The sequence below is a fragment of the Acomys minous genome (assembly GCF_964271855.1).
Source record: "Acomys minous genome assembly, chromosome: 2".
Taxonomy (NCBI): Eukaryota; Metazoa; Chordata; class Mammalia; order Rodentia; family Muridae; genus Acomys; species Acomys minous.
In genome coordinates this window covers 27,890,877-27,915,849 of record NC_140484.1, presented here as the reverse complement: position 1 = coordinate 27,915,849, position 24,973 = coordinate 27,890,877, and the positions used below count along the sequence as shown (strand labels likewise).

Below are 24,973 nucleotides of genomic sequence, written 5' to 3'. Positions count from 1 at the left end.
CCAGGACAGCCAGATCTACATCTGTTTCAGAGAAACCCTGTTTCACAAAAAAAAAAAAAAAAAAAAAAAAAAAAAAAAAAAAAAGCATCATAGCATCTGGAGCTATGAGGTGTATGGAAAAAGGAAAAAGTCTTAATAAATTTAGTTCAAACAGAGACACATAATTATAACCCATAAAGACCTCACAGGATCAATACTATGGGAAAATAAAGTCAATGGTGTTGGTTGTAAAAGACATGCTTTATTATTACAACATAGGACAAATGCATTCAGAACATTTACATCAGAAGAGAACAGTTTTGAGGAGAAAATGCAAATAGAAACCATTTGTTACTCATGAAGATAAATTCAGTGTTACAGCCCTGGCCAATGTCCTCTTTTACTTTAATTATGCCTTGATAAAATACTTGATATTTCATTTACCTGGAACAGTTTCCTTGTCCATATATAATGTCTATATGCCCGATATAGTTCACTGGTCTTTATGCTACATTCCATCACTCCTGGGTGACCATGCCAACAGACTCTACTCTCTCCTCATTCTAATTCAGACTATGGTAACATCGAGTATCAAGGCACAACTTTGAGGAAAGATTTGGGAAAGCATAGTAACATCTAGGCCTATCATGATTCAGTTCTCAGTGGAAGAGAATCATCCTATACAATGCCTGGCCTGTGGAGTAGCCTGGCCTGTGGAGTAGCACCAACAAATATTGCCTTTCCTTTGGCTAATCGCTTCCTATACTTTAGGTCTTAACTAAAGGGTTATCTCGCACAAACTCTCCTGGGCTATCTTCCCAAACTGTACTGAGTTGTCCTCTCTGGTACTATAAGTCCTAAAGCAATGGGGGCTGTGATGTTCATTTAGTATCTATTGACCTCCCTGCTTTATCCAATTCACTGATAAAAAGAGCTCATCATGTTTTATCCTAAAGATTGAATGTCAATCACAAAGTACACAGGTACCCAGGTATTACACGGCTATTACTAAAGAAATATATTTCCCGGTGGAAATTTCAGTTCTATTTCAGGATTGTGGTTCTGATTGCTTTTCTAAAATATAATTCTTAGGGTAAAACTCACTGTCATTATTTCAAAGAGAAACTAGGTATGACCACTTCTTATTATGGTAAGCTATAGATGTGGTCACAAGTGAGATGTGAAAAGCCTTGTGGTAATGTCAAGAGCTGATGCATGATTTTCCATGCCCGCTTCACCAGGTCACAGGTTCCTTTCCTTCAACGGTGGAAGCATCATTTTTAAAGGGGCTAAGTATAGTTGAGTGTCATGCATATATCATGGATCAAGAAGCAAATCTCTAAAGTTGCAAAATAATTTGTTTTTTTGATGTACTTTAAAAAGTTGTACCTTCCATCTCTTTATTTCTTGCTACTAGGACTTTGTGTCTCAAAGAAGAAAACACTATTTATTCTCTTTCCAAGCCTCCCTTGCAGCTAAGAATAATCACATGGCACAGTTCTAGAGAAGGGAAATATAAAGGATATTCTTTCTTGTCTTCTTGTACTGGTTCCCACCTTCCAAAAACAGATCCTAAACAGAATCTTCCTTCCCGTCATTTACTTCTGCATGTATTTTACAGAGAAATCCTTTGACTGAGAGGAATAAGCCTAAGAATTGATATCAATGTGGTAAGGAAAGTATCAGTGATGTCACTGGGTTGCTAGAACATACCTGAATTAGTTACCTCAAGAGTTATTACTATGTGAGATTGCTTACTGGCTGGACCACTGTTGATCAGGAAGACCTTGCGAGTGAGAGTGAGTGCTCAGGAACCACTTGAAATCATTCTGGAACACTACGGTTATAAAGAAGTCATTGAATGGCGGTCATTTTTATTTAAAATAAAATCCACATTTTAATACCAGGGAAAGGTGATGGACTTCTTATGCTGGAACAGAAGCATAAGACAGCAGGTTGACAAATGATGTTTGTAGCATATAGAAACATGTTTTTGTTTTGATCCCAAGTGTGGGATGGGGAACAGACTTGTGCAAGACCAGGTGATGTTTATCCACTAGAAGATGAACCACTTTGTGTCGGGGTGGGGGGTGGGGGGGAGGGGGCTTGGTTTTTGCCAGCTGAAACTCATCTTAGTACAGACTCTGAGGAGCTATATAGATATATAGATATAGGTATAGGTATATAGATATAAGAGCCCAAAGCAGGAGGTGGGGCTTTTTGTGTCTTGGTATTGTTTGGCTGTTCGTCACTCCACTTTGAGACACTCCTAGAGAGAACCGCTCCAGAGAATGCTTTGGGGCTCCGGGTTCCGGCTGCTGTTCCAGGTACCAGCAGCAACTTTGGCTGAATTGCTGGTCTGCTGAAATCCTGCCAACTATGCCAGGGGAATAGCCTCCAGGAACTGAGTCCAAAAAGTCTACTTCCCCTGCTCCCATTAACCTCTTTTCTCTCCTATCTATGGTAGGTGGGTTGGAAGGGCGGTGCAAGTATTAAAGAACCTCAAGTAAAGTAGGTTTGGAAAAGGTAGAAGCCTACAGATGTTCACCAGTAAATTTATTCTTGGTCTTGCTACTCAGAATCAGCTCATAACTTTATAATTAGCTATCTGCTGAGGGGACCTCTCAGTTGTCCAAGAAGCTCACAGAGTGCATGCCAAATACACTTTACCAGCATCAGACCTCCCGAGGTCGGGAGGGATGCATTTAGTCTGAGTGGCTATCTATCTGTGAAGGTTATTTGTACTCCTGCCTCCACCTCAAATAACACGGAACTGTGCCTCCTAACATCTCTTCTTCATGGAGATTGCATCACCTCTCAGAACAAACCACTTTCCTCAAGCATTTTGTCCTAGTTTAATTCATAATTTATTATTAAATATTCTCTTACATACTGACAGTTTTTACAGACATTCATCAAAAATCATCGACCAAGGAGAGGAATTATTCTATGCCTTCTGAAGGAATCATGGAATCGTTGAGATCAGAGTAGGAAAGGCACAGCAAGTCAAGCACAGACAGTTGGACCTGACAAACTCTCCCCCAAAACAGCGCTCTACCAAACCAACAAACCACCTTCCGCATCCCTGCCTTTTCCCAGAGCTTCTTCCGTGAATTTTGGCCCCATGAAGCCATTTCCAGATAGAGATACAAACAAGCTCTGTGCCTTTAACTGAACTGACCAGATCAGTGTTGCCAAGTGGGATTCCCTTATGCCAGGGTAAGGGACTATGACTGGATAGTGCAGGGACCTGTTTGGGGTTTGTTTGTTTGTTTGTTTGTTTGTTTTAACAGATTGAAAGATCTAGCAGCAAAGGACTGTAAGAGAATAAGTCTAGTGGGGAACTATGTTTTTGTGATTTATTTCCATGCAGGGCTGGGCACACAGATTGCTACTGATACAACAGCCACTGTGGCAGTTACCAATGAGGAAGAAGAACTCGTAGGCAGACTTTCTGAGAAAAGCTTCACTGGGGAAGAATGGTGGTGAGAAATAAATCCTTGCACGTTCTGCATCATGAGAAATACATTTTAAAGCATACCATGGGGTGGATATATATATATATATATATATATATATATATATATATATATATATATATATATGAGATAAACTATTTTCAAAACTTGTAAGTCTTTGGGCCTTTATATTTAATAGGGTGGTCTCACCAATATAGGTGTGCACAACCCTTGAAAATCCTGATTAGTTCATTCTTTAACAGTTAACCTCCACAGAAATACCAACGGGGAAAAGTAGTCACCAAAACACACTCTAGGCTCCTTTTGATTCAATCTACCATGTTTAAGTAGGTGAACCATAGGAGGGGTATGTGTGTGGGGAGGGGAGGAGGAAATACAGGTTTACCTTAGCACTATTGTTATTAAAACAAATTTAGTTTTGAAATTAAGATTGTGTTTTTCTCCTAAAACCCCTTTATCTGCCTACCAAAATATCATTTAGGGTTCAGAAATTGACTTTATAGTTGACAAATGATTTTAAATTCAGCTTGTATTTTCAGACAATTCATGTTAGATTCTCCTATCTCATTCATTAGATAGTCTATATCATAATTTATAAAGTATTACTTTCTGAGTAATATTTAAAAATTGTTTGGGGTGGCTCTTTTCTCCCAAATCAGAAGAAATGTAACGGAGACTTGAAAGTTTGTGATTTTTCAAATGTCTGTCCAGAACTTATATTTCTGGTTGAATATTTTATCTTTCAAATGAGTCATCTACACAATCATCTCAATATGATGGCAGTAACTGTGAAGACCCAGGAATGGATTTAAATAACTATTTAATGATCCAAAGGAACCACAAGTGAGTGAGTTGCCGACAAAAGAACAAATGGATGCATTTAAAATGTGCCTCTTGATGACTGCATTTCCCTTAACCCTGTTGTTTTAAAATCTATATTCAAGGCAAAGCTTTGTGGTGTGAGCTACAGTTGATTGGTGAAAACATTCAAAAATCATCTAGAGTAAATGTTTGGAAGAAGATACTTGACTTAGCAGGATAAGGACACTTTGAGGAATACAAGGCATAAACAAAGCACTGCAAGTGACATTCACATAATTAGATTCTGGAGGAAGTTCCAGAAATGATCTGAGCATGAAATACAACCCTGAGCCAGGCAGACCCGGCCCAAAGTGACTGATTGGAAGGGTTGTGCTCATTTGAATGCAAGAAAAACCAGAATGCTAATTTTCTTAGTATATTTTAGCTGGGCTCATATATTTATAGCAAGATTAATAGTATTTTGTAAATGTAACTAAAGGAAAATATATAATAACATTATTCTAACCTAAAGTGAATTAAACCTCATTTTTCCTCTCTGTAAAATCAAGTATCAATCTAGAGGATTTCTAGAAAGTTCTTTAGTATTCTCACTCAATAAGTCTATAAATAAATAGGATAAACATCATTCACATATCTTCAGATACTATCATTACATATCAGAGTTTTCATATTAAAGGGAATTATCTCTTAAGCAACCACAAAGCCTCATGGAAAATCATGCTTTAGAATGAAGACCACAAGGTGTATTGTTTCCAGAGAATATTCTCTCATATTCTCTCATTCACTAATTCTCTCTCTCTCTCTCTCTCTCTCTCTCTCTCTCTCTCTCTCTCTCTCTCTCTCTCTCTCTCTCTCTCTCCCCATGCATGTACATAATCATACAAACACACAAACACATACCTCTGTTCCATTTGCAATAAAGTATCTGTTTCCCAAACAGGGACAATTACAAAAATCAAGCTGGTAGTTCACATTTGTATGAAAGCGCTCTATAATGTATACAGAGAAAAAACTGTTCTTCAATATTTGTCAACTTTTCACTGAGTAGTTATAACTTCAAAAGAAGAAGAAACGCCTTCAAATGCCAGTATAACAGACTTCAGAAGTTTTTGCTTGCGAATGTGTCCAAAATATCTTATTCTGTAGATTCCAGGTTGGGCAGTATGTGGAATATGCCAATGTATTTCTGATTTGCTCAGACCCAATATTCCCTTGTGCCAATAAAACCTGTTAATAGACAAGAAAAGAGAAAGAAATACAATTTTGCTCTTTAAAATGTCTGATTTTCATCCTGGACACTAGCCCAGGCCCTTTTCCTACAAGATGACTTCCACCTGCCCTTACAATGTTTAACCTGCAGGCCCAGCCTGCAATGCATATCTTATGCCAGGGCCTTGCCTGGTAAGTTCACCCTTCTAACATCTTGTCCAGTCCCCAAATCTACCCTGAGTCCTACATCCAGCACTCCAGCCAAGCCTCATTGGCCACATCCAATCCAGCCCCAACCCCCAAGCTTTAGAAAGGATGTGCACAATGCCAAGCTCCCCTCCTACTACTTGATTCCCTCACACCTGCACTGAGGCCAACTTTCAGGTCTAACCCAGCTTGTGCATCCTATGTTCTGTCCCAGCCTACTTGTGTCCACATAAGACATGAAGCCAACTGAAACTGAAGGAATACACATGGCCAGGTCTCATCACAAATATGCAAGCAATGTGAAAAAAAAACCAAGACAGTTTGTCCTCCTCTGAAATTCAGAAGTCCTAAGGAAATATCCTCCACTGATAATTACATGGATGAAACCCAAGGCACAGGCTTTGAAGAACAATCATAAACATCATCCAAGGACTCAAGGACTTTAAAGAAGGTACAAAAACAAAACAAACAAACAAAAACCCAATGAGCTTAAAGTGTCCCATGCCTGAGTGGCACCCCAAGGAAACATAAGCATTAAGCTGATGGGATAAAGACAATCCAGGATTTCAAAGCTGAATTCAATAAAGAGATAGAAACATTGAAGAGAACTCAAGCTGAAAATGCATATAGGACTAAAAAGCTCAATAAGCCAAGTAGAAAACTCAAAGGAAAATCTTACAGGTAGAATGAATTGATCAAGCAGGGTAGAGAATATTAGAATTTGAAAGTAAAGGTATTAGACAACAGAAACAAAGAATATAAAAGAAATTAGAAGAAAACAAGAAAGGAAAAATAGGATCTATGGGACACCAGAAAAAGAAAAAATACAAATTATAGGCATAGAGGAGGACAATGAATCTCATATCAGTGGAGTAAAGCTGATCTTCAACAATAGAAGAAAACTTGCCAAAACTAAGAAATGACACACTCATACAGACAGAAAAAGCACACAGAACAGCAAAAAGACAAGACCAGAAAATAAACTCATTATGGTATCATAGTTAAAACACTAAATATAAGATACAGCAGATAAGTATTCAAAGACACAAGGGGAAAAACAGACAAATAACATATAAAGGAAAACTGACCTTTTATATATAACAACAGATTTCTCAATGCAAACTTTGAAAATCAGAAGAGCTTGGAGCAATGAATTCCACATACTAGAAGGCCATGACTACCAACCTATACTACAGTACCCAGAAAAATCTATAAACTATAGAAGAATGTTGAAAGAAAAACTTTCCATGATACAAGAAGGCATACACTTTTAACCCCAGAACTTGGGAGGCAGAGGGAGGTGGATCTCTGAGTTCGAGGCTAGCCTGGTCTACAGAGTGTGTTCCAATACAGCCAGGGACACACAGAGAGACCATGTCTCAAAAAAAAACAAAACAAAACAACAACCACCAAGCCCCAAAAGAGAAAGAGAAAGAAAGAATAAAAGAAAGAAAGAGAAAAAGAAGACGAAAAAGAAAAAGAAAAAAACCCATTGAAGTTTTTCCAAAGCAGACCAAACCTTGGAATGCAAAATAAATCTTAGCAAAGTCATAAAAACTGAAATAATCCCATGTGTTCTATCTAACCACAATGATATATATCCAAAAACTCTCTAGTAAGCATACAAACTCATGGAGATTAAGCAATTCATTGCTGGTTGGTGAATGTGTCAAAGAAGAAAGAAAGGAAAAATGCAAATACCTGGAACTAACAGAAAGGAAAGACACAACAACAAAAATTCTAGGACACATTAAAAGTATCTACATTAAAAAATGAGAGTTGGGCATGCTGGCGCACACATGCAAGGCTGAGGAATATCAATCTATATGAGTTTGAGGCTAGCCTGGTCTACATAGTGAGTTCTAGGACAGCCAGGGCTACATAGAAGAAACCTGTCTCAAAAAAGCAAAACAACACAAAACAGAAAGAACACAAATAAATGCCAATGATGAAACTCAAACATTTGGAAAAATGGGCGGGGGGGGGGAACCAAACCTATTTAGATGGTAAGAAATAATAATAATAATAATAATAATAATAATAATAATAATAATAATAATAGTAGTAGTAGTAGTAGTAGTAGTAGTAGTAGTAATAGTAGTAGTAGTAGTAGTAATCAGCACTGAAACTAATTATAGAAACAAACAAGCAAAAATACCAAAAAAAAAAGAAACTTATTCTAAATACTACCATTTTATCTTCAAATTCAATTTAATCAGAGCTGGGACTTCCTACTAGCTGAACAGCTTCTGTTATAGGAAACAGAGTTGTCTAAGTCCAGCCATCTCAGGGACAGCTTGTAAGGAGACAGTTGTATGAGTCCAGCCATCTCAGGGACAAGTGTTCTTCTATCTTGCTGTCAGGGTCAACTAAGTTCATGTTCTCAGGCCCAGAAACCTATTCCTATCCGGCTTGATGGAAACTCTCATGATCAGCCCCTTATGTCAAAATATTATTGGAAAATGCTAAGAGCCCACCCCACAGCCCTTGCTTTATGGCTTCATCTTTTATGTGTGCTGTACATCATCACTTCAGGGTCACAGTTCAGCTTCTGAGTGTGTTCTGCAGCCCAGCTTGATCAGTAGCACCTTGATTACAATACATTTTTGTCATCTGCATTGATCTGGTATTTGAATTATGTTGGATTTAAGTAAGTTCCACAGCAGAAGGACTGAAATTAGCAGAATTACTCATTAAGAGGGAAACAGTACAACAAAAACCAAAGGAGTTCAGAATATCCTAAGGGACTATTTTTAAAAACCTGGAGTTCATTGAATTAGAAAATGTAAATGAAATGAAAAAGTTTCTAGATATGGTGAAACCACCGAAATTAAACCAATTTAAGAAAAGCTCAACAACATAAGCAGATGCAAAACAAATGAAGAGATTAAAAGAATAATAGCATGCCTTCCAACTAAAAAATGTAAGTCCAGGGCCAAAAAAAATTTAAAAGACTGTCAAAGATCTATAGCCAATCCTTCTCAAACACTTCCAAAAAAGCAGAGAAGTTCTCCTGAATTCCTTGTAGGAACTCAGTAACATGCTAATATCAAAGTCAGATACAGACACACACCATAAATAAATAAATAAATAAATAAATAAATAAATAAATAAATAAATAATGAAAACTACAAGCCCATGTCCATAGTGAACACAGATTTTGAAATCCTCAATAAAACACTTACAAAACAAATGTAGACACATATCAAAAAGCTTATCCACCACAGTCAAGTTGGCTTTATCCCCAAGATTCAGGAATAGTTAAACATACTAGCATCAGCCAATAAATGTACTCAATCACATAAATGAACTTAAAGACAAAAATTGCACCATCATCTCAATAGATAGAGAAAATGATTTTGACAAAAATCCACATGCCTTTATGATAAAAGTCCCAGAGGGAGAAGTACTAGTGGAAACATACCTCAATATAGTGAAGGCTATATATGGCAAATCCACAGCCAGCATCATCCTGAATGGAGAAAACCTTGACGCTGTGGCACTGCAGTCAGCAGTGAGACAGGGCTGACCACTAGCCCCACTACTTTTCAATACTGCACTCTAAGCACTAGCTGGAGCAGTAAGGCAAGAAGAAGGATACAAACAGGAAAAGAAGAAATAAAAGTGTTCCTCTTTGCAGATGATCTGACAAGATACATAAGAGATCCCAAAAATTCACCAGATACCTTCTCAAATCAATCAACAACTTCAACCACATAGCAGTATACAAAGTCAACTTACAAAACACGATAGCTTTTCTATACACCAGCACTGAACACACTGAGAAAGAGATCACAGACACTCTCTCATTCACAATAGCCCCAAAGAAAATAAAGTATCTAGGAATAAACCTAACCAAGGAGGTGATGGACCAAGACAGTGAACTCTACCGAACCATCTCAACTCCTTCACCCAGTACACTTCGCAACCAGTTCACAAAAAGGCTGGCTAGTCTTTCAGGGAATCCCTGCGATATGACCATGGAAATCCAAAGTTGACGGAAGCTGGATGGGGCCACAGCTTGGAAATTCAGCACCTTCCTACTATGTACCAGACTCTAGATACTACCCTCAACACCAAGATAAAAGCCAAAGAACAGCCGCTAACACCTTATTAGTACTTAACCCTAATGAAGTCTATACTATGCTGTTTTCAGTCATTAGAGTCAAAGGAGTCTAATAAATCAATCAAATGTGGCCAGAAGGATCCTTGGGAATTTGGAGTCGTTAATATTGTGTATTGGGAAGTCTTTTAGTTGGTCTTTCCTACATTATGAAGTAACTGTTTGCTAGGCATCCAAGACAAATAATCAATAGACACATTTACCTCGTCTCCCAGGAGGCATCATTATACATGATCTGCCAGTCAGCTATAGAGTCCTCATATTTCTCCACAGTGAGGAAGGTCTGGTGGGTCTGGAATACAATTAAGTACTTATCAAACGCAACACAGTCACAGCAAGATCAGATCCGGTCAGCACTGTCTCCCCTTGCTACACACCAACCCACCAACGCCTGCTCTGCACACGTATGAGGATTTTACCCAAAGTCCTAGCAACCCCCTTCATCCAGCATCTTCAGAAGAGTCATTTACCCACTAGAAAAACCATGGGAGTTTAGGAATTTTCAAGAAGCATAATTATGGTGTTCTCAGAAAATCTGGGAATTGGGTTGAGAAGAAATTGAAAATGAACAGAAATTTTTAAAAGATGTAAATCAAGATCAAGAGGGCAAGATTTTCTCTAGTCACCACATGATTGAGGAGAAGAAATGGACTTCACCTCTCTGTGTCTTCAGGTAACTGAATTATTAGATACCATGCCTTCCTAAATAAAAGAAAAAAATGCATAAAGTATCCCTGTCTAGGGTTCTAAAGACACTTCTGCACTGTATAATAGAAGACGCTTTCAAAACATATTATAAGCAGTATATTTCTACACTGCAAGATAACTGTAATGAAGCAATTTGTTTCAGACCAAGAATCCAGCTTTAAATAAAGCAAAGATTTGAATAATGTGACAAATTAATAACTAAAATAAGGCCATAAGTGTCCACTACTCTCAAGACTTTTACACTGCCTCCCTTAAAGGCAGGACTTGTGGAGCAGTGGAGATAAATCAGTCAGTAAAGTGTTTGCTGTAAGAGCATGACAGCATGAGTTTAGATGCCCAGAATCCACATGTGCAAGGCGGATGTGCCTGTAATTTAACCAGGGTTAGGAAGCTGGAGACAGGTGGACCCTGAAGCTCACTGAATAGCCACCTTAAGGCTCCAAGTTCAGTAAGAGGCCCTGTCTCAAAAAGAAAGAAAGAAAGAAAGAAAGAAAGAAAGAAAGAAAGAAAGAAAGAAGTGAATAAATGAGGAAGATAGCCAATGTTGGTCTTTGGCCTCTATGTGCATGCTTCCATAACACACATATGTGCACACATCTACATGAACACACACACACAAATAGCTGTGTTTCATTCGTCTTTACTCTTCACAAGCCTTTATACCCTACATTTATCAGTCTTCAGATTTCTTTGACAAATGGGTTACTTATTTATATTTTGGTCGTGTCATTATTTAAAACAAGTCTCTAATTATTCAGTTGATACATGACCCTTAATAAAGAAGTGCTCAAAATCATGATGGCTAATAAGGAGAGCTGTTTCTTAACATTGAGGGCACGGTGGCATTGGGGGAGGGCAGCTTAGATGGAGTAGGAGGAATAATGGTCCCTAATAACTAGGTCTAGAACGAAGGGTTCAAATCATATCTAGATCACAAACCTATTAGGGACAAAACTTGTGATTACCTTTTCCCTATCTCCCTATCATGTCTTATGGGTACAATTTACCACACATTAAATGCTCTGCCATGGAGTTTACTTATATATAAAGTAAAGACAATAAGATAAACTACTGGATAGCAGTGAGGATTAAATGAGATGTGTGTAGCAGTATATACAACGCATTCAGCCTACTACATGGAGACAACACTTGCTTGGCAATTAGGGATAATGATCATTATGTTTACAGATAATGAAAGGGCGCTAAGCATTGTTTTGCACCACTTCAGAGTATTTTGAGAAAAGAAAAAAATCTATTCTCATTGTAACGCTACTAACACCCTGTTCTCGTGGCAACAGCAACAAGGCTACTCTGAGGATGTTGGGCTTGACCTCTTCAGAAAGTACTGTGACGGGCGTGCAAATGTTCTGATGGGGCTTGCTCATAGGTGCACACTGACTGTCCAAGCATAAGACTGTTTCTCCCAAACCTTATATGTAATGGTGTCATACTGCCACAAGTCTACCATGAAAGCAGTGGTATTTGAATAGACAGAAATGACACAGCTCATTTGGGAAGATGTTCTGGGTCATAAGTGATTATGGGCCCTGAGGAGAGTGGCTCATGGCATAATGGCTACATCCTCACTCACCAGGGAAAGTGACCTAAAAAGTCACTCTCATATGACTGCTTTCCTCCAAAATTTTTCTCCAGATTTTGTAGGGAGTTGGTGGTAGTGGTCCAAAAATTTTGTTTACTTTATTTATGTTACTGATCATGTACTGTGAGGGGTGTGTGCATGCCACAGAACACATGTGTAAGTCAGGGGTCAGCTTTGGGAGTTGAATCTTTCCTTCCCCTCCTGGGACTGAACTCAAGTTCCTCAGAGTTGGTAACAAGCATCTTTACTATCTGAGTTACTTTACCATCCATTTTCCTAGTTTTTAAGACAAAGGCATCCTATATGGCAATTATCTGGCCTCCACTTGCCAAGTTCTGGGATTGCAACTGTGTGTCACTATATCTGTTTGCTTAAACCTGAATAGACAGAACATGTCCTATTACTGTTTGTTTAGATATAAGACAATTCTAAGGAAATTACAGAAGACTAAAGTTATCTCATTTCATTTCTAGACACTTCATATATATGTGTGGTTTACTATATATATATCATAAAAGTAAAAATAGGACATGGTTTGTTGTTAACAGTAATTAACTCTAAAACAATAGATTTGTAAAAAAGAGGCACTTATGTGTTCTATTTTATTAATATGTTGTTTGTTTTTCACATTGGGCACATATTTATTACATATTTTTTCAAGATTAATAAAGAAACATTTTATTGTGCTAACAGTAAACAACAGGAAAACGGCCAAGGTATGATAGTATAAAGCACATAGGACAGACTATGCACTAGAATGTGATCACTACAAAACAAGAGTCAAGTCCAGAGTAGCAGTGCTGCCAAGGTCAGAAAAGTCCTCAAAACAAGGAGAGGGGCACCTTTGGGGGGGCACCTTTCAATATGATAACAAACCTAGTACATTTTAAATTTAATCATGTGGATGAGAATGTCTCTGAAACCATATCTCCTGGAGAAGCAGTGTGGCTCTGAAGGAGTTGTTCTTCCCCTGACCCTATGAAGGGTTCATTACGGTTTTCCTGTGTACTACGTTCCACATTCAATTCCATACTAGCTGTACCCACTGCACATTTCCCCAACTCCCAAAACAAAGCAGGAAAAAAAACCCTGACATATTTTTTGGATATGCTAGATGCTCCTGTAAAGCAAAGGAAACTTTACAAGTGGATATAAATTTCAAAGACAATGATGCTCACCCGGTTTTCTGCTGAATTCTTTGGGTTAGCACCTACAAATATAACTTCAACCACTTCTCCCTGGAAATAAAAAATGACATTTAATTAAATCGAAACAGAAGCCTTTCTGCTATGTTCAGATTTGAAGCATTAGCTGCCGTACATTCTAATACCCTAGATGCTGAATACATCCCACTCTGTTTCACTAAGTGATTCCCTTCTCGGTTTATAAGGAATTGGATCCAGTGAATTTTATTTTATCAGATTCTGATATAAATAAAGGTCCAGAGATATAATTCTTAAGGTAATAATACATTAAATGGCTTCAAATTACATTACGTAGCCCTATCATAAAACAGCCACATTGACCACAGAGAAATCAGAAGTGAACCTACACAGCTACGGCCACTCAGTCGTTGGCAAAGTTGTCAAAACATTAATTGGAGAAAAGTCAGCCTTAGAAATGACCGCCAGTAGCACAACAAACAATCCCAGAACTAACTAATGGGACTGCATGAAATTAGAAAGGAAACCATCAACAGAGTGAAGGTGCATCTGCAGGATGCCCAAATCTTTGCCAACTGTATATCTGTCTTGGTTTCTTTTCCTATTTCTATGATAAAATTCCCTGACAGAAGCAACCTATGGGAGAAAGAGCTTGTTCTGGCTCACAGTTCAAAGGTGCAAATCAAGGCAGCACTAGATCACTCTCTACCTTTCCCTAGACACTCATTTCATTTGTAATTATGTGTGTATGTCCCAGTGTAGCTATCTTCACAGGTGTGGGTGCCTGCAGAGGCCAGATGCCTAGGATTCCTCTGGGACTGGAGTTACAGGTGTCTGAAAGCCACCCAGTGTGGGTTCTGGGGACCAAACTCAGATGTCCTGGAAGAGGAGTGCACATCCCTACCTGCGGAGCCATTGCTTCAAGCCTTTTCTTTCTCCATTTTATACAGAGTGCAATCTCCTTTTCCAAAAACACTTCTGCCTACAATTAAGATTGCCATTGTGCCAAACCGCTTTCTAAACACTGATGTTGGCATAGACGGATGCCTCTCTTGGCTTTAATCAGAGAAGCCTCTCTATACAATGAAGAGCAGTGAGTGTCAGACGCTCGGCTGCTCAAGATGCTGAGACAAAAAAAAAATAGACTGCTGAGTTCTCAGTCCTACAGAGGACATTTACGCTATTCCCTGTAATTCTCAGGGAATACTGCAGAAGAATGGAAAGAAAGGATGTAAGAGCCAGAAGATAAGGAGGGGGCTATCTTCAGGGCATGACACGGCCTTTGCAATCGTGGACTCATAGCAGCTGCACTGGGCCTATGCAAGACTGGACCTGTCAAAAGTCAATCAAGAAATGCAAGGGTTCTCATGGGGTCCCACCCATTCCTTCTAAAGCAGTGGCTATTTATTGGTTTTAGGTGGTGAGCTGTCATTCATTATGTTCAGATGTGTACCCACTGGTGTGCCGACGAGACTCTTTTGTCTAATTCTGTACCCACAGTCATACAGATGGTTCTTATTAAACTCAGTGGGACATAAAAACAAAACAAAAAGGCATGAACATGGGAAAGGACCTGTAGGGAGGAGGGAGTGTCAACATGAGTCGGAAGGAGATAAGAGAGAGTGGGGAGTGATCAGAAAGCATTCTATACATCTGTGAAATCACTGAATAACAAACTGAATTAACAAGAAAGACTTGCAGTACTACATACCTCAGTGGTAAATTTTACTGGGAATTATACCACAGTAGCCTCTCCTTTAAAAAAAATGTCTTAAGCCTTAAAAATAAATAAATAAATATAAATATAAATAAATAAATAAGTTGAAATCAGAGAACGACAAGCTGGGTTTTCCAACATCAATTTACATAATCAAGAAAAGTTTCCACAGGCATGCACAGAAGCCTATAGTCCCAGGTGATCTAAATTCTTTCAAGTTTGACATTAACATTAGTCACCACAAGCTCTGATTATTGTATTCATATCTAGGCTCTAGAGGAGAATTCCAGAAACTAAACACCAAAACTGAATGATCTAATCCATAGGTGAGCTAATGAATGGACTAGAATGTTCTGAAAGGAAGAAAGACAAATGTCCTAGAGATGTTTTCTTAAAGTACTCAACATCATCAGCTGTCGGGAAAACGTGATTTAAAACTTCACCGAGATTTTATCACATGCCGGTTGGACGGGCTACATCAACCAATTGTGGGGGAAATGTTTGCTGAGGCAGCTGATATAATCAGTGCTAAGACTGCTCAGCAACTAAGGCTGGAGCTGTAAGATGATCCAGCTTTACCACCCCTGGGCACATACATGAAGGAGTCCAAGTCAGCAATATGTCGCAGTTCGCTTCTCTATTGCCATGGTAAGAAACTGACCAAAAACTGCCTCAGAAAGAGAGTTTTTTTGGGCTTGTGCCTACACTTCACAGCTCATCACTGAAGCAAGTCAGAGCAGAAACTCCAAGCAACAAACTGGAGTCAGGAACTGAGGCAGAGACCACGGAGGAGTAATGCATGCTCCCTGTGGCTTGCTCAGCCTGCTTTCTTATACAACCCAGGACAGCTTGCTAGGGAGTGGTACCACCTTCAGTGGGTTCCCTCCACGTTCATCATTAACCAAGAAAATGCCCATAGGCCAATCTGAGAAGAAAACTTATGCGACTGAGGTTCTTTCTTCTTGTTTGCGTCAGTGTCACAAAAACTAAACTAGCTCAGCATATCAGAAAAATATCTGTGTATCTATGTTTATTGCAGGACTATGGGCAAGAGCTAAGATTGGAAAACCATTCTACATGTTCGTTAGCAGATAAATAGATAAAATACAGCACAATAGAATTTTAACATTATTTAAGGAGAAATAAATTTGCAGGAAATGTAATTAGAACTGGTAATCACTGAATTACGCTAAAGAAACAAGACTTAAAGGCAAACATGGCATGCTTTGCCTCACATGTGGGTATAGATTAAATACATGTAAATACATATGTGACATGAAAGTTAAAAGAAAAAGGCTATGGGGGTTTAAAATAGATATGAGCTAAGTTTCTGGGTGACATTGCTTTTATTCACAACACAATTCCCTACATCCTCTTCTTGCTGAAGGCTTCTTCCCCAACAGTCCTCCTGCTTTGATGGCATACACATCCTATTACCTTCCCTTGTTCCCACTTCCACCCTCCTTTCATACCTCTTTCTCGCTATCTCTTTATATGCTAATAATTTTTTTTTAATTTATACAGCACAGAAACAAACAAAAGTCCACGTAACAAGGCTCCAGGTTTGTCCAAGCTCTATCTAATCACAGAAGCTTTTCTTCTTCTCTCTAGCCCCAGCTTGGGAGTTTCATCTCCTAGATATTTTGCTGTGTCAGCTTGGTTGAGATTGAGACTGTGGTTGGACATTGGAATATGATTTCCAAGGCCCGTAGCAGAGACACATCAGCCTAACAAGAAAGTCTACAAGCTCTTAGAGGAAATAAGTAAGGCAAACCAATGTTCACGATTTATCCAGCTCTCATCAGAAAAAGGAAGTTTGAGGAGACATAAGGGAGGAAAGTGGGGAGTAAATAAGAACAAAATATAACATGCATATATGTGTGCATGTGTTAAAATATAAAAATGAAACTCATTTCTTTGAGTGCTAACTAAAACCAAAATATTTTTTAAAATGGGAAGAAGATGATTATGCGTGAAAATATGTAATATATAATATGTATATGTAATATATAATATGTATATGTAATATATAATATGTATATGTATGTGTAATATATAATATGTATATGTAATATATAATATTTATATGTAATATATAATATGTATATGTAATATATAATATTTATATGTAATATATAATATGTATATGTAATATATAATATGTATATGTAGTATATAATATGGATGGCCTTCAGTTGGAACGAGAACTATGGTTGGGGTAAGGAATATTCCTAAAGTGGAGGCAGAGGGGGACAAGGGGTAATTGGGGTGCTAATATGCTGCCTGCTTTGCTTACACACTGTTCTGGAGTTTTAGACCCATGTCCAGGAGGACTGTATTTTACCCATTTCTTCACTTCTGGTGTCAAGGTTATAAAGGTCGAGTAGGGAGGCGTTTCCTCTTGTGTTTATGGAAAGCTATGCAAAGGATACAAATCAGTATTCTTTGATAATTACTTGACTCAGATCTAGCTGCAAATGCAAATGGACTTGGCTTTTTCTTCCTGTCCAACATTTTTTTTTTTTACTAAAACTCTTAGTTTGGAGAAGGAATAATGGGTTTCACCGGGGAATTTTCATACATATTTTCTTAGCTAGAGTTTCTATTCCTATGATAAAACACCAAGACCAAAAGCAGCTTGGGGAGGAAAGGGTTTATTTCACCTTATACTTCATGACCATCATCCAAGGAAGTCAAGGCAGGAATTGATGCAGTGGGCATGAAGGAGTGCTGATAACTTGTTTGCTCTTCCTGACTTGCTCAGTTTGCTTTCTTATACACCCTATGACCACCTGGCCATGGATAGCACAATGGAGAGAGGGCTAGGCCCTTCCTTATCAATCATTAATCAAGAACATGATCTACAGATTGGCCTACAAGCCAGCCCTATGGAGGAGCCTCTCAGTTACATCTCCCTTTTCCCAGATGACCCTAGCTTGTGTCAAGCTGAGAAAAACTAGCCTGCCCACATGTCTATCATCATACTTGGCTTATAGTGGCTCTTCTGCTTGGCTTCCCGTGCCCTGCCTCCCGCTTGTTCCCTTATTCTCACAAAAAAAGGTTCCTGTCTGTTTTCATCTATGTATACATGTTTAAATCCAGAGAACGCAGGCCATGTTTGTCTATCACCCCCATTACCCTTTCTTGACCTCTGCCTCCACTTTAGGTAGATTCCTCATCCCAACATAGGTCCCTCCCACAGTGGATACAACAGAGAAGGTTGGGATTCCAGCGCTTAGAATTGTTCAGAAATGGCAGGATTGTGAGGGCACTAGCTTCACCAACAGGTTTATCCATTTTTACCCACTATGAACTTATACTGAATTAAGCATTGGGGGTAAGACATGGTTGAGAAAGTAGGTCACCAGAAGCATGCCCTTGAAGGCTATCTTGTCCCTGGCCCTTCCCTGTGTTTCTCTATACTTCCCAGTACCAGGAGGTAGGAACACTTCCTCTGTGACACCCTTTCTTCATGATGTCCTACCTCACAATGCATAGGCCCAGGGCAACAGCCAAGTGAAATGGTTTGAAACCTCTGAAACAATGAGCTGAAATAAACACTCTTCCATGGCTGCGGTGCTTAATTCTCTGTGCCAATTTGTTAAGGTTAGAATCACCTGGGAAACATACCTCTGGGATCTTTACGAAGATGCTCCAGAGAGGGTTAATTGGTGATGGAAGACTCACCTGAATGTGAATGCCACTATCCCAGAAGCTACAGTACTGGGATGAATAAAAGAAAAAGGCTGAATAGAACCCCAGAATTTGCCTCTCTGCTTCTGACTAGTGTCACACGCTGCTGCCATGGCTCCCCGACCATGGGGGATCTCATCCTCCGTTTGTGATCCAAAACATACTCTTTCATCCTTGGGCTCTCTTGTCAGATATGTTGTCCCAGCAGTCAGAAAATTAACTGATACACGTGCTTTCAGTTGCTTTCTCAGGTGTTCTATAACAGCGATGAGAAACTCATACTACATTCTAGATGGTTCAATAATTAATGAAGCATAACTATGAAGCTTAGTTACTCATGCTTTTTAGAAAAAAAGAGAAATATGAAGATGAATAAGTAAAGTTATTTCTAATAAATGTAGAAGCCCTTATGGAATTCATGACAGAAAAGAAAAAGAAAAAGAAGAAGAAGAAGAAAAAGAAAAGCTGCCGGAATTAATATATTATTCAGCAAGAATGCAGACTACAATATCAACATACAATATATCAGTACAGGTTCTGCTTCATTTTTTTATGTGTGCTTTTCTGTCCTTTAATCCCAACTCCTGTGTATGGTTCTTTGGCTATTTATTTAATAAAAATAATAATTTGCATTTTGGAAATTCAATTTTATGAAGTTGACCACCAGGGGAGGAAAGCAGTGTTTCTCATACTCCTCACTTTTGCAGACTCTGCAAAGATGGAAATAGATTTCCACATCACGATTCCTGAAGCTAGTCTGTGCTACTGTCAATATCATCATTCCTGAGGCTAGCCCATGGTACTGTCAATATCATCATTCCTGAGGCTAGCCCATGGTACTGTCAATATCATCATTTCTGAGGCTAGCCTGTAATACCATCAACACCATCGTTGCTGAAACAATAATATGGAACCACTAGAAGCAGATGATGATGTCAAGCAACATCTTTCCTTTCGTGTCCAGAAGCAAGCTTCTAATGTACTTGGTGACTTTCCTGTGAGTCTTACCACTTTGTATGCAGTTTTTGGTGGCTGCAGGACATCCCCAAAATGCTTGCCTACTGGCTGTCTGTCGAAAAGATTAGGAATAATTGAAGGTAGCAGGTTTTCGAAGAATGGAGGCTCGGTACCACTGCTCATGTTGGCTACTGTGTCCTGAAACAGAGAGCATTTGCTTAAACGCACAATAGGAATTAAGTGAGATTCCCCACACCCATTCATATCCCAAGAAATGCCCAAGAGGTGCATACACATCTACACCCGGGCACTCCAAAAGCTAACAATTCTTACTCTGCAAGGAAGAAGATGGGATTGAATATACTCAGGTGGTTTTCAAGATCATATAGTCCTAAACAAGTGACCATGAGGCTGAAGAGATGGCTCAATGGTTAAGAGACTGGCCGCTCTTCCAGAGAACCTGGCTTCAATTCCCAGCATCCACATGGCATCTTACAAGTATCTGTAACTCCAGTCCCAGAGGATCCAACACCCTCATACAGACATGTGTGTAGACCAAACACCAAATGTACATAAAATTAATTAATTAATTAATTAATTAAAAAACAAGTGACTATAATCAAGTTTCTACATGACAACAAAGGAGCAGGTCTAAAATTCTATGCACTAAACTAAGTAAATAAATAAATAATAAAATTAAAAAAAATAAAATTCTATCCACTATGATTTTAAAAAGTAAGCAAAGTATGTTCAAGTCTCCCAGTTGTATTAAAATTTCAAATTTCTATGGAGGGAGCTATGGAAATGTATGAAATGGCCTGGTCTACAGCACTTAAGTATCATCTGCACAATATATCCACACTTTTTCTATAAAATGGTTTATTGTACCTATTATGCCATAATTCCATATCTTTTATTATTATAAAGTTATCATGTGGCAAGTAATATACACACTATTATAGACCTTACATGTATTATATATGGGTCTATTTATTATTTATTTTAAGCTCTTTGTCCCACTTGCTGACTGATTGTACTGCAGCTGCAGCTATATGAACGAGGGTGTCCTAAAGGGGGCTTTTCCGTGCTAAGGAACTTTAAATCTGTTGTATGCATTTCAGAAACACACATTGTGCATGCCTGGCAATACTAGAGTTCAACAAGCCTAAGCCTCCATTCATGGCAACAACGTATACTACTTCTTGAACCATCAAGAAATTTAAGCTACTAGTTATAAGTGGAAAATGCGTATCAGTTTCAGAGACATTATAATAGAGAAAATAAGCCTGAAAGTATTCTCTAACTGCATGGTCTATTCAACTCTCTGAATGGGAGGAAAGAACTTGACAAGTGAGCCCTGGCTATAGTTATAGTACGGATGGCCTTCAAGGATTATTAATCATCAAAATACATGAAGAAAAAAAATATCTCCTTACTTTAAATGATAGTTATAGATATAGAGATATACATATACACACATATATATGTATATGCACTATATACAACACACACACACACACACACACATATATATATACAGAGAGAGAGAGAGAGAGAGAGAGAGAGAGAGAGAGAGAGAGACTGCCACCACTAAGTGGAATTGATTGAACTTGAATTTTACTATCAGTAAACTTTGAATTATTTTCTTAATGATATTGTGTGTTTCAGTTTTCTTTTCTAAGGGAAATTGTATGAAATATGAAATTAGTCAAATAACATATTTTTAAATGTATATTTTTATATATTATATTTTATGTGTATCTAAGGTTCTTTCTTTTCTCTGTACCTCCTTCACCTGAAGACAAACATAGACACACACATAGACACACACACACACACACACACACACACACACACACACACACAATTTGATTACCGTAGCAATTGCCCTAGCAAGGCCTCTGAAGAGCTGCATATATGCAGACAGTGTGTGTGGTCCATAAATTGTAGATGCTGCCTCATATCGTTGAGCCTGCAGGAGAAGCAAGAAGAGGTACAGACAACTTTGCAAACATCAGTTTATAGAGGCATAGCATTTTCAGGAAAGTGACCAAACTACTCACATTATTCAATACTTGTAAATACTCAATGGTTTTTATAAACAGAGAGCTGCATCCAGTCCTTGTTAAGGTGATGAGTTCTTTCTGGTTATACCATTTAGGCTACCGTTTCTTTTCATCTGAAAGATGTTACAATCTCCCACTCTTCATACACCTGTGTCTATTGTAAGTTCTTACATTATTAGTGATCTCCCCAAGTTTGAACATCAGGAGAGAAAATTAGGGTAGAAAGGATCCTATTTAACAATTCCTAGGTAAGTTGACTGCTAATGGTCCCCTCTGTGGAAGGACTTCTATCACACCACAGAGCTATGAAATGTGGCCAAATGTGCCTCATTATGAGCTCCCTTGATGACTCTACAGGAAGCTCAAAGCCATCAGTGTACAAGGCCACGCATCATCCCAGAAACACCAGCTTTCCCTACAGTATCCCCCATGGCACCCTTGCAGTATCTTTATGGTGATCTGCTGTCAGTCATCTTAGACTTCCCTCTTCCCCCTCATCCTACATTACGTAAGTCTGAAGAGTTTGCCATTATACCTCCTTAGAATTGTCTCAAGGTTTTCTGTTTTCCTTTCCTCCTGCCCCTGCCTCTGTGCAACGCTTCATTTCCCACCCGGAAGCTAACTCTAATGTGATAATCAAATTCTGTCTCCACTCAGGCCTACACTAATGATGTCTCCATAGATAGCACAGAGTGGATCACAGCACTCTCTCCAAAACATTCTCAACAAAGTCAGAAGTCCACTATGCTGCCCAAAGGGCTCTTCCCCACACTCAATTTGCCTCTCTCTCTAGCCCTCAGCTCCTGTCACCCCCGCCACACTCCACAGTCCTCAGTTAACTATCGCCCACTAATGTGCTACATGTATTTCCAGCGCTTTTGTGCACATGCCTGCTCTATATAGAAGACATTTGTAATTTTGTATTTGCTTGACTGGCCACAACATACTGTCAAAAACTCAGATAAATGCCTGCCAGTATTCATCTTTTGTTTCAAATATTTATTTGGTTGGTTTTGTGTGTGTGTGTGTGTGTGTGTGTGTGTGTGTGTGTGTGTGTGTGTGTGTGTCTCACATGTATGTGAGAGCCTTAGGAAGCCTGAAGAAGGGTGCACTAGAGCCGCCTAGAGTAACCGGAATTTCAAGTGCTTGTAAGCATCCATGTAAACTAGGAACTGAACCTGAGTCTTACACCTTTAAGTGCTCTTAACTACTGAGGCATCTCTTCAGCCTCCAGTCCTCATCTTTACCTGTTTTCTCTTCTATCTCTGATGGAACATCATGGAGGAAGCAGATTCCTTTCACTATTGTGGATCCAGAATATGACTAGCAAAGTGTCTATGGTACACATCAGTGAATGCGTCAAGAGTAAGCTTTGCGGAAACATAATCCTAGATAAGGAAACAAATTTGCAGGGATTCCCAACTTTCCTTGTGCCATGGACGACTTTTTTTTTTTTTTAAAGATTTATTTATTATGTATACAACATTCTGCCCCCACGTGTGCCTGACCGCCAGAAGAGGGCAGTAGATCTCATTATAGATGGTTATGAGCTGCCCTGTGGTTGCTGGGGAATTCAACTCCAGACCTCTGGAAGAGCAGACATTGCTCTTAACCTCTGAGCCATCTCAGTCTATTGAGACCCGTAGAACACCTAGCAGAATAATGGTTCTAAGTGCATGAAACAAAACATTTAAGATTGACTGGAACAAATTAAAACGGAATACCGTTATCAACCTACTGTAACGAAATGTACAAAATAATATGTGCTTCTTTTTTGCACTATCAGATAGTTTGATGAGGGTAGACCTAGTGACTCCTGTAATTTTCACAGAAGAAAGGATAAAAGCTATTTCTAGGTCTGCAGGAACTAGGTGACAAAGTAAGGGATACTGTCAACATTATTGCTGTTTGCTGAATGCAATACTAAACAGCAGAGAGCACTGAAAAAAAAGTTCAGTTCTTCTTAACCCCAGTTAAGTTTTATCCAGCAGTTCTATATATGCATCTGGAATGCACCCCTAAAGTTCCGTGTGGTAAGTCTTGGTTCTAAGGAAAGTGCTACGAGGAGTTGGTGGCACCCACAAGAGGTATAGCCTAGAAGAAGGTCTTCAGGTCATACAGGCTCACCCTGGAAGAGATCCTGAACCCTTAGTCCCTTTCTCTCTCTTTTTTTTTTAATTAGGCTTCTTGACTATGAAACCAAGAAGTTCACTCCACCATGAACTCTCATATCCACCCAGCATACCCAACCACGTCCAAATGCTACAAGTGCGTAGTATTGTGGACTTAAGCCTCTAAAACTGTAAGCCAACATTAGCCCTTTCTGTCCATAAGCTATTGTCCCTAGAAATTAGAATCCTTCAGCAAAGCCAACAGAAGGCTGCAGGGCAGCTTCCAACTCTTGTATCACAAAATATTTGCCAACGGATGGTTCTATGCTCCTGTATGGAGTGCCACGATATTCCAGAAGATCTATTGGTAATCATTAATTGTGGGACTCTAGGTTAATGTTATACCTAATTATTGTTTGAAAAGAATCTAGGCTACTCTCAGAACTGTATATGAAAGAAAAGAAGTAATCATTGGCCACCAGATTCCTAATTCTGAGGGGGTTTGTTTTTCATTGTTTCATTTTGTTGTGTTGTGTTTGTTTTGTTTGAGTCATATCATGGAGTAATATGACACTTCAGGATGTACTGCCAGGATTGTGTATAACTACACTCGCAGAATACTTAGCTAGTGTGTCCAGTAAATAACAGATGACAGGTCCTACAGAAGCTTAACATACCAAATGTGTTATGGGCAGTTATTTGCATGTCACAACCCAGATTTATTACCAGTGGCCCTTACAAAACAAGTTTTAGAAGAAGGCAGTAGTCAGTGAGTCCATAATGTTGATAGATACTTGGACGTGATGAACCCTCAAATCAAATATAATCCTTGGCTTATTCACTTGGAATTCCTACCTAAAACAAAGACACCTCTCAGAAACATGGCTGAAGAAGTACAGACAGACCGTATAATGAAAAGTCATGAGAATGTTTTACTTTACCTGGTATTCTTCATATGTGACAATGTAATGTGTATAAACATTGCTTAGACCTGAAATAATAACAGTCATATCCTTCATCCCATAAGATGCAAATTCCTAGGAGGGAAAAATGGGAAGCTTACACATCTTAAGGCTGTTACTGCCTAAGCTCCATTTAACATGCACATTTAGTATGTTAACAGAAAATGTACCTCTTAA

At 38.8% G+C, this 24,973-nt stretch overlaps 1 protein-coding gene across 5 annotated transcripts in view; it reads right to left on the bottom strand.

Moving 5' to 3' along the window:
• Positions 1-5,247: 5,247 nt before the first annotated feature.
• The window catches only part of ASAH2 (N-acylsphingosine amidohydrolase 2), a 113,079-nt gene continuing 93,353 nt past the window's right edge, over positions 5,248-24,973 (bottom strand). For all 5 annotated transcript variants that reach the window (XM_084758003.1, XM_084758005.1, XM_084758007.1 and 2 more), the window contains exons 18-23: positions 24,776-24,871; positions 21,534-21,629; positions 19,709-19,855; positions 13,306-13,365; positions 10,023-10,111; positions 5,248-5,507 (exon numbers count right to left, since the gene is read on the bottom strand). In XM_084758003.1, the coding sequence (XP_084614129.1) occupies positions 5,318-5,507; positions 10,023-10,111; positions 13,306-13,365; positions 19,709-19,855; positions 21,534-21,629; positions 24,776-24,871 (678 nt within the window). In that variant the 3' untranslated portion in view covers positions 5,248-5,317. The remainder of the gene's footprint in view (positions 5,508-10,022; positions 10,112-13,305; positions 13,366-19,708; positions 19,856-21,533; positions 21,630-24,775; positions 24,872-24,973) is intronic.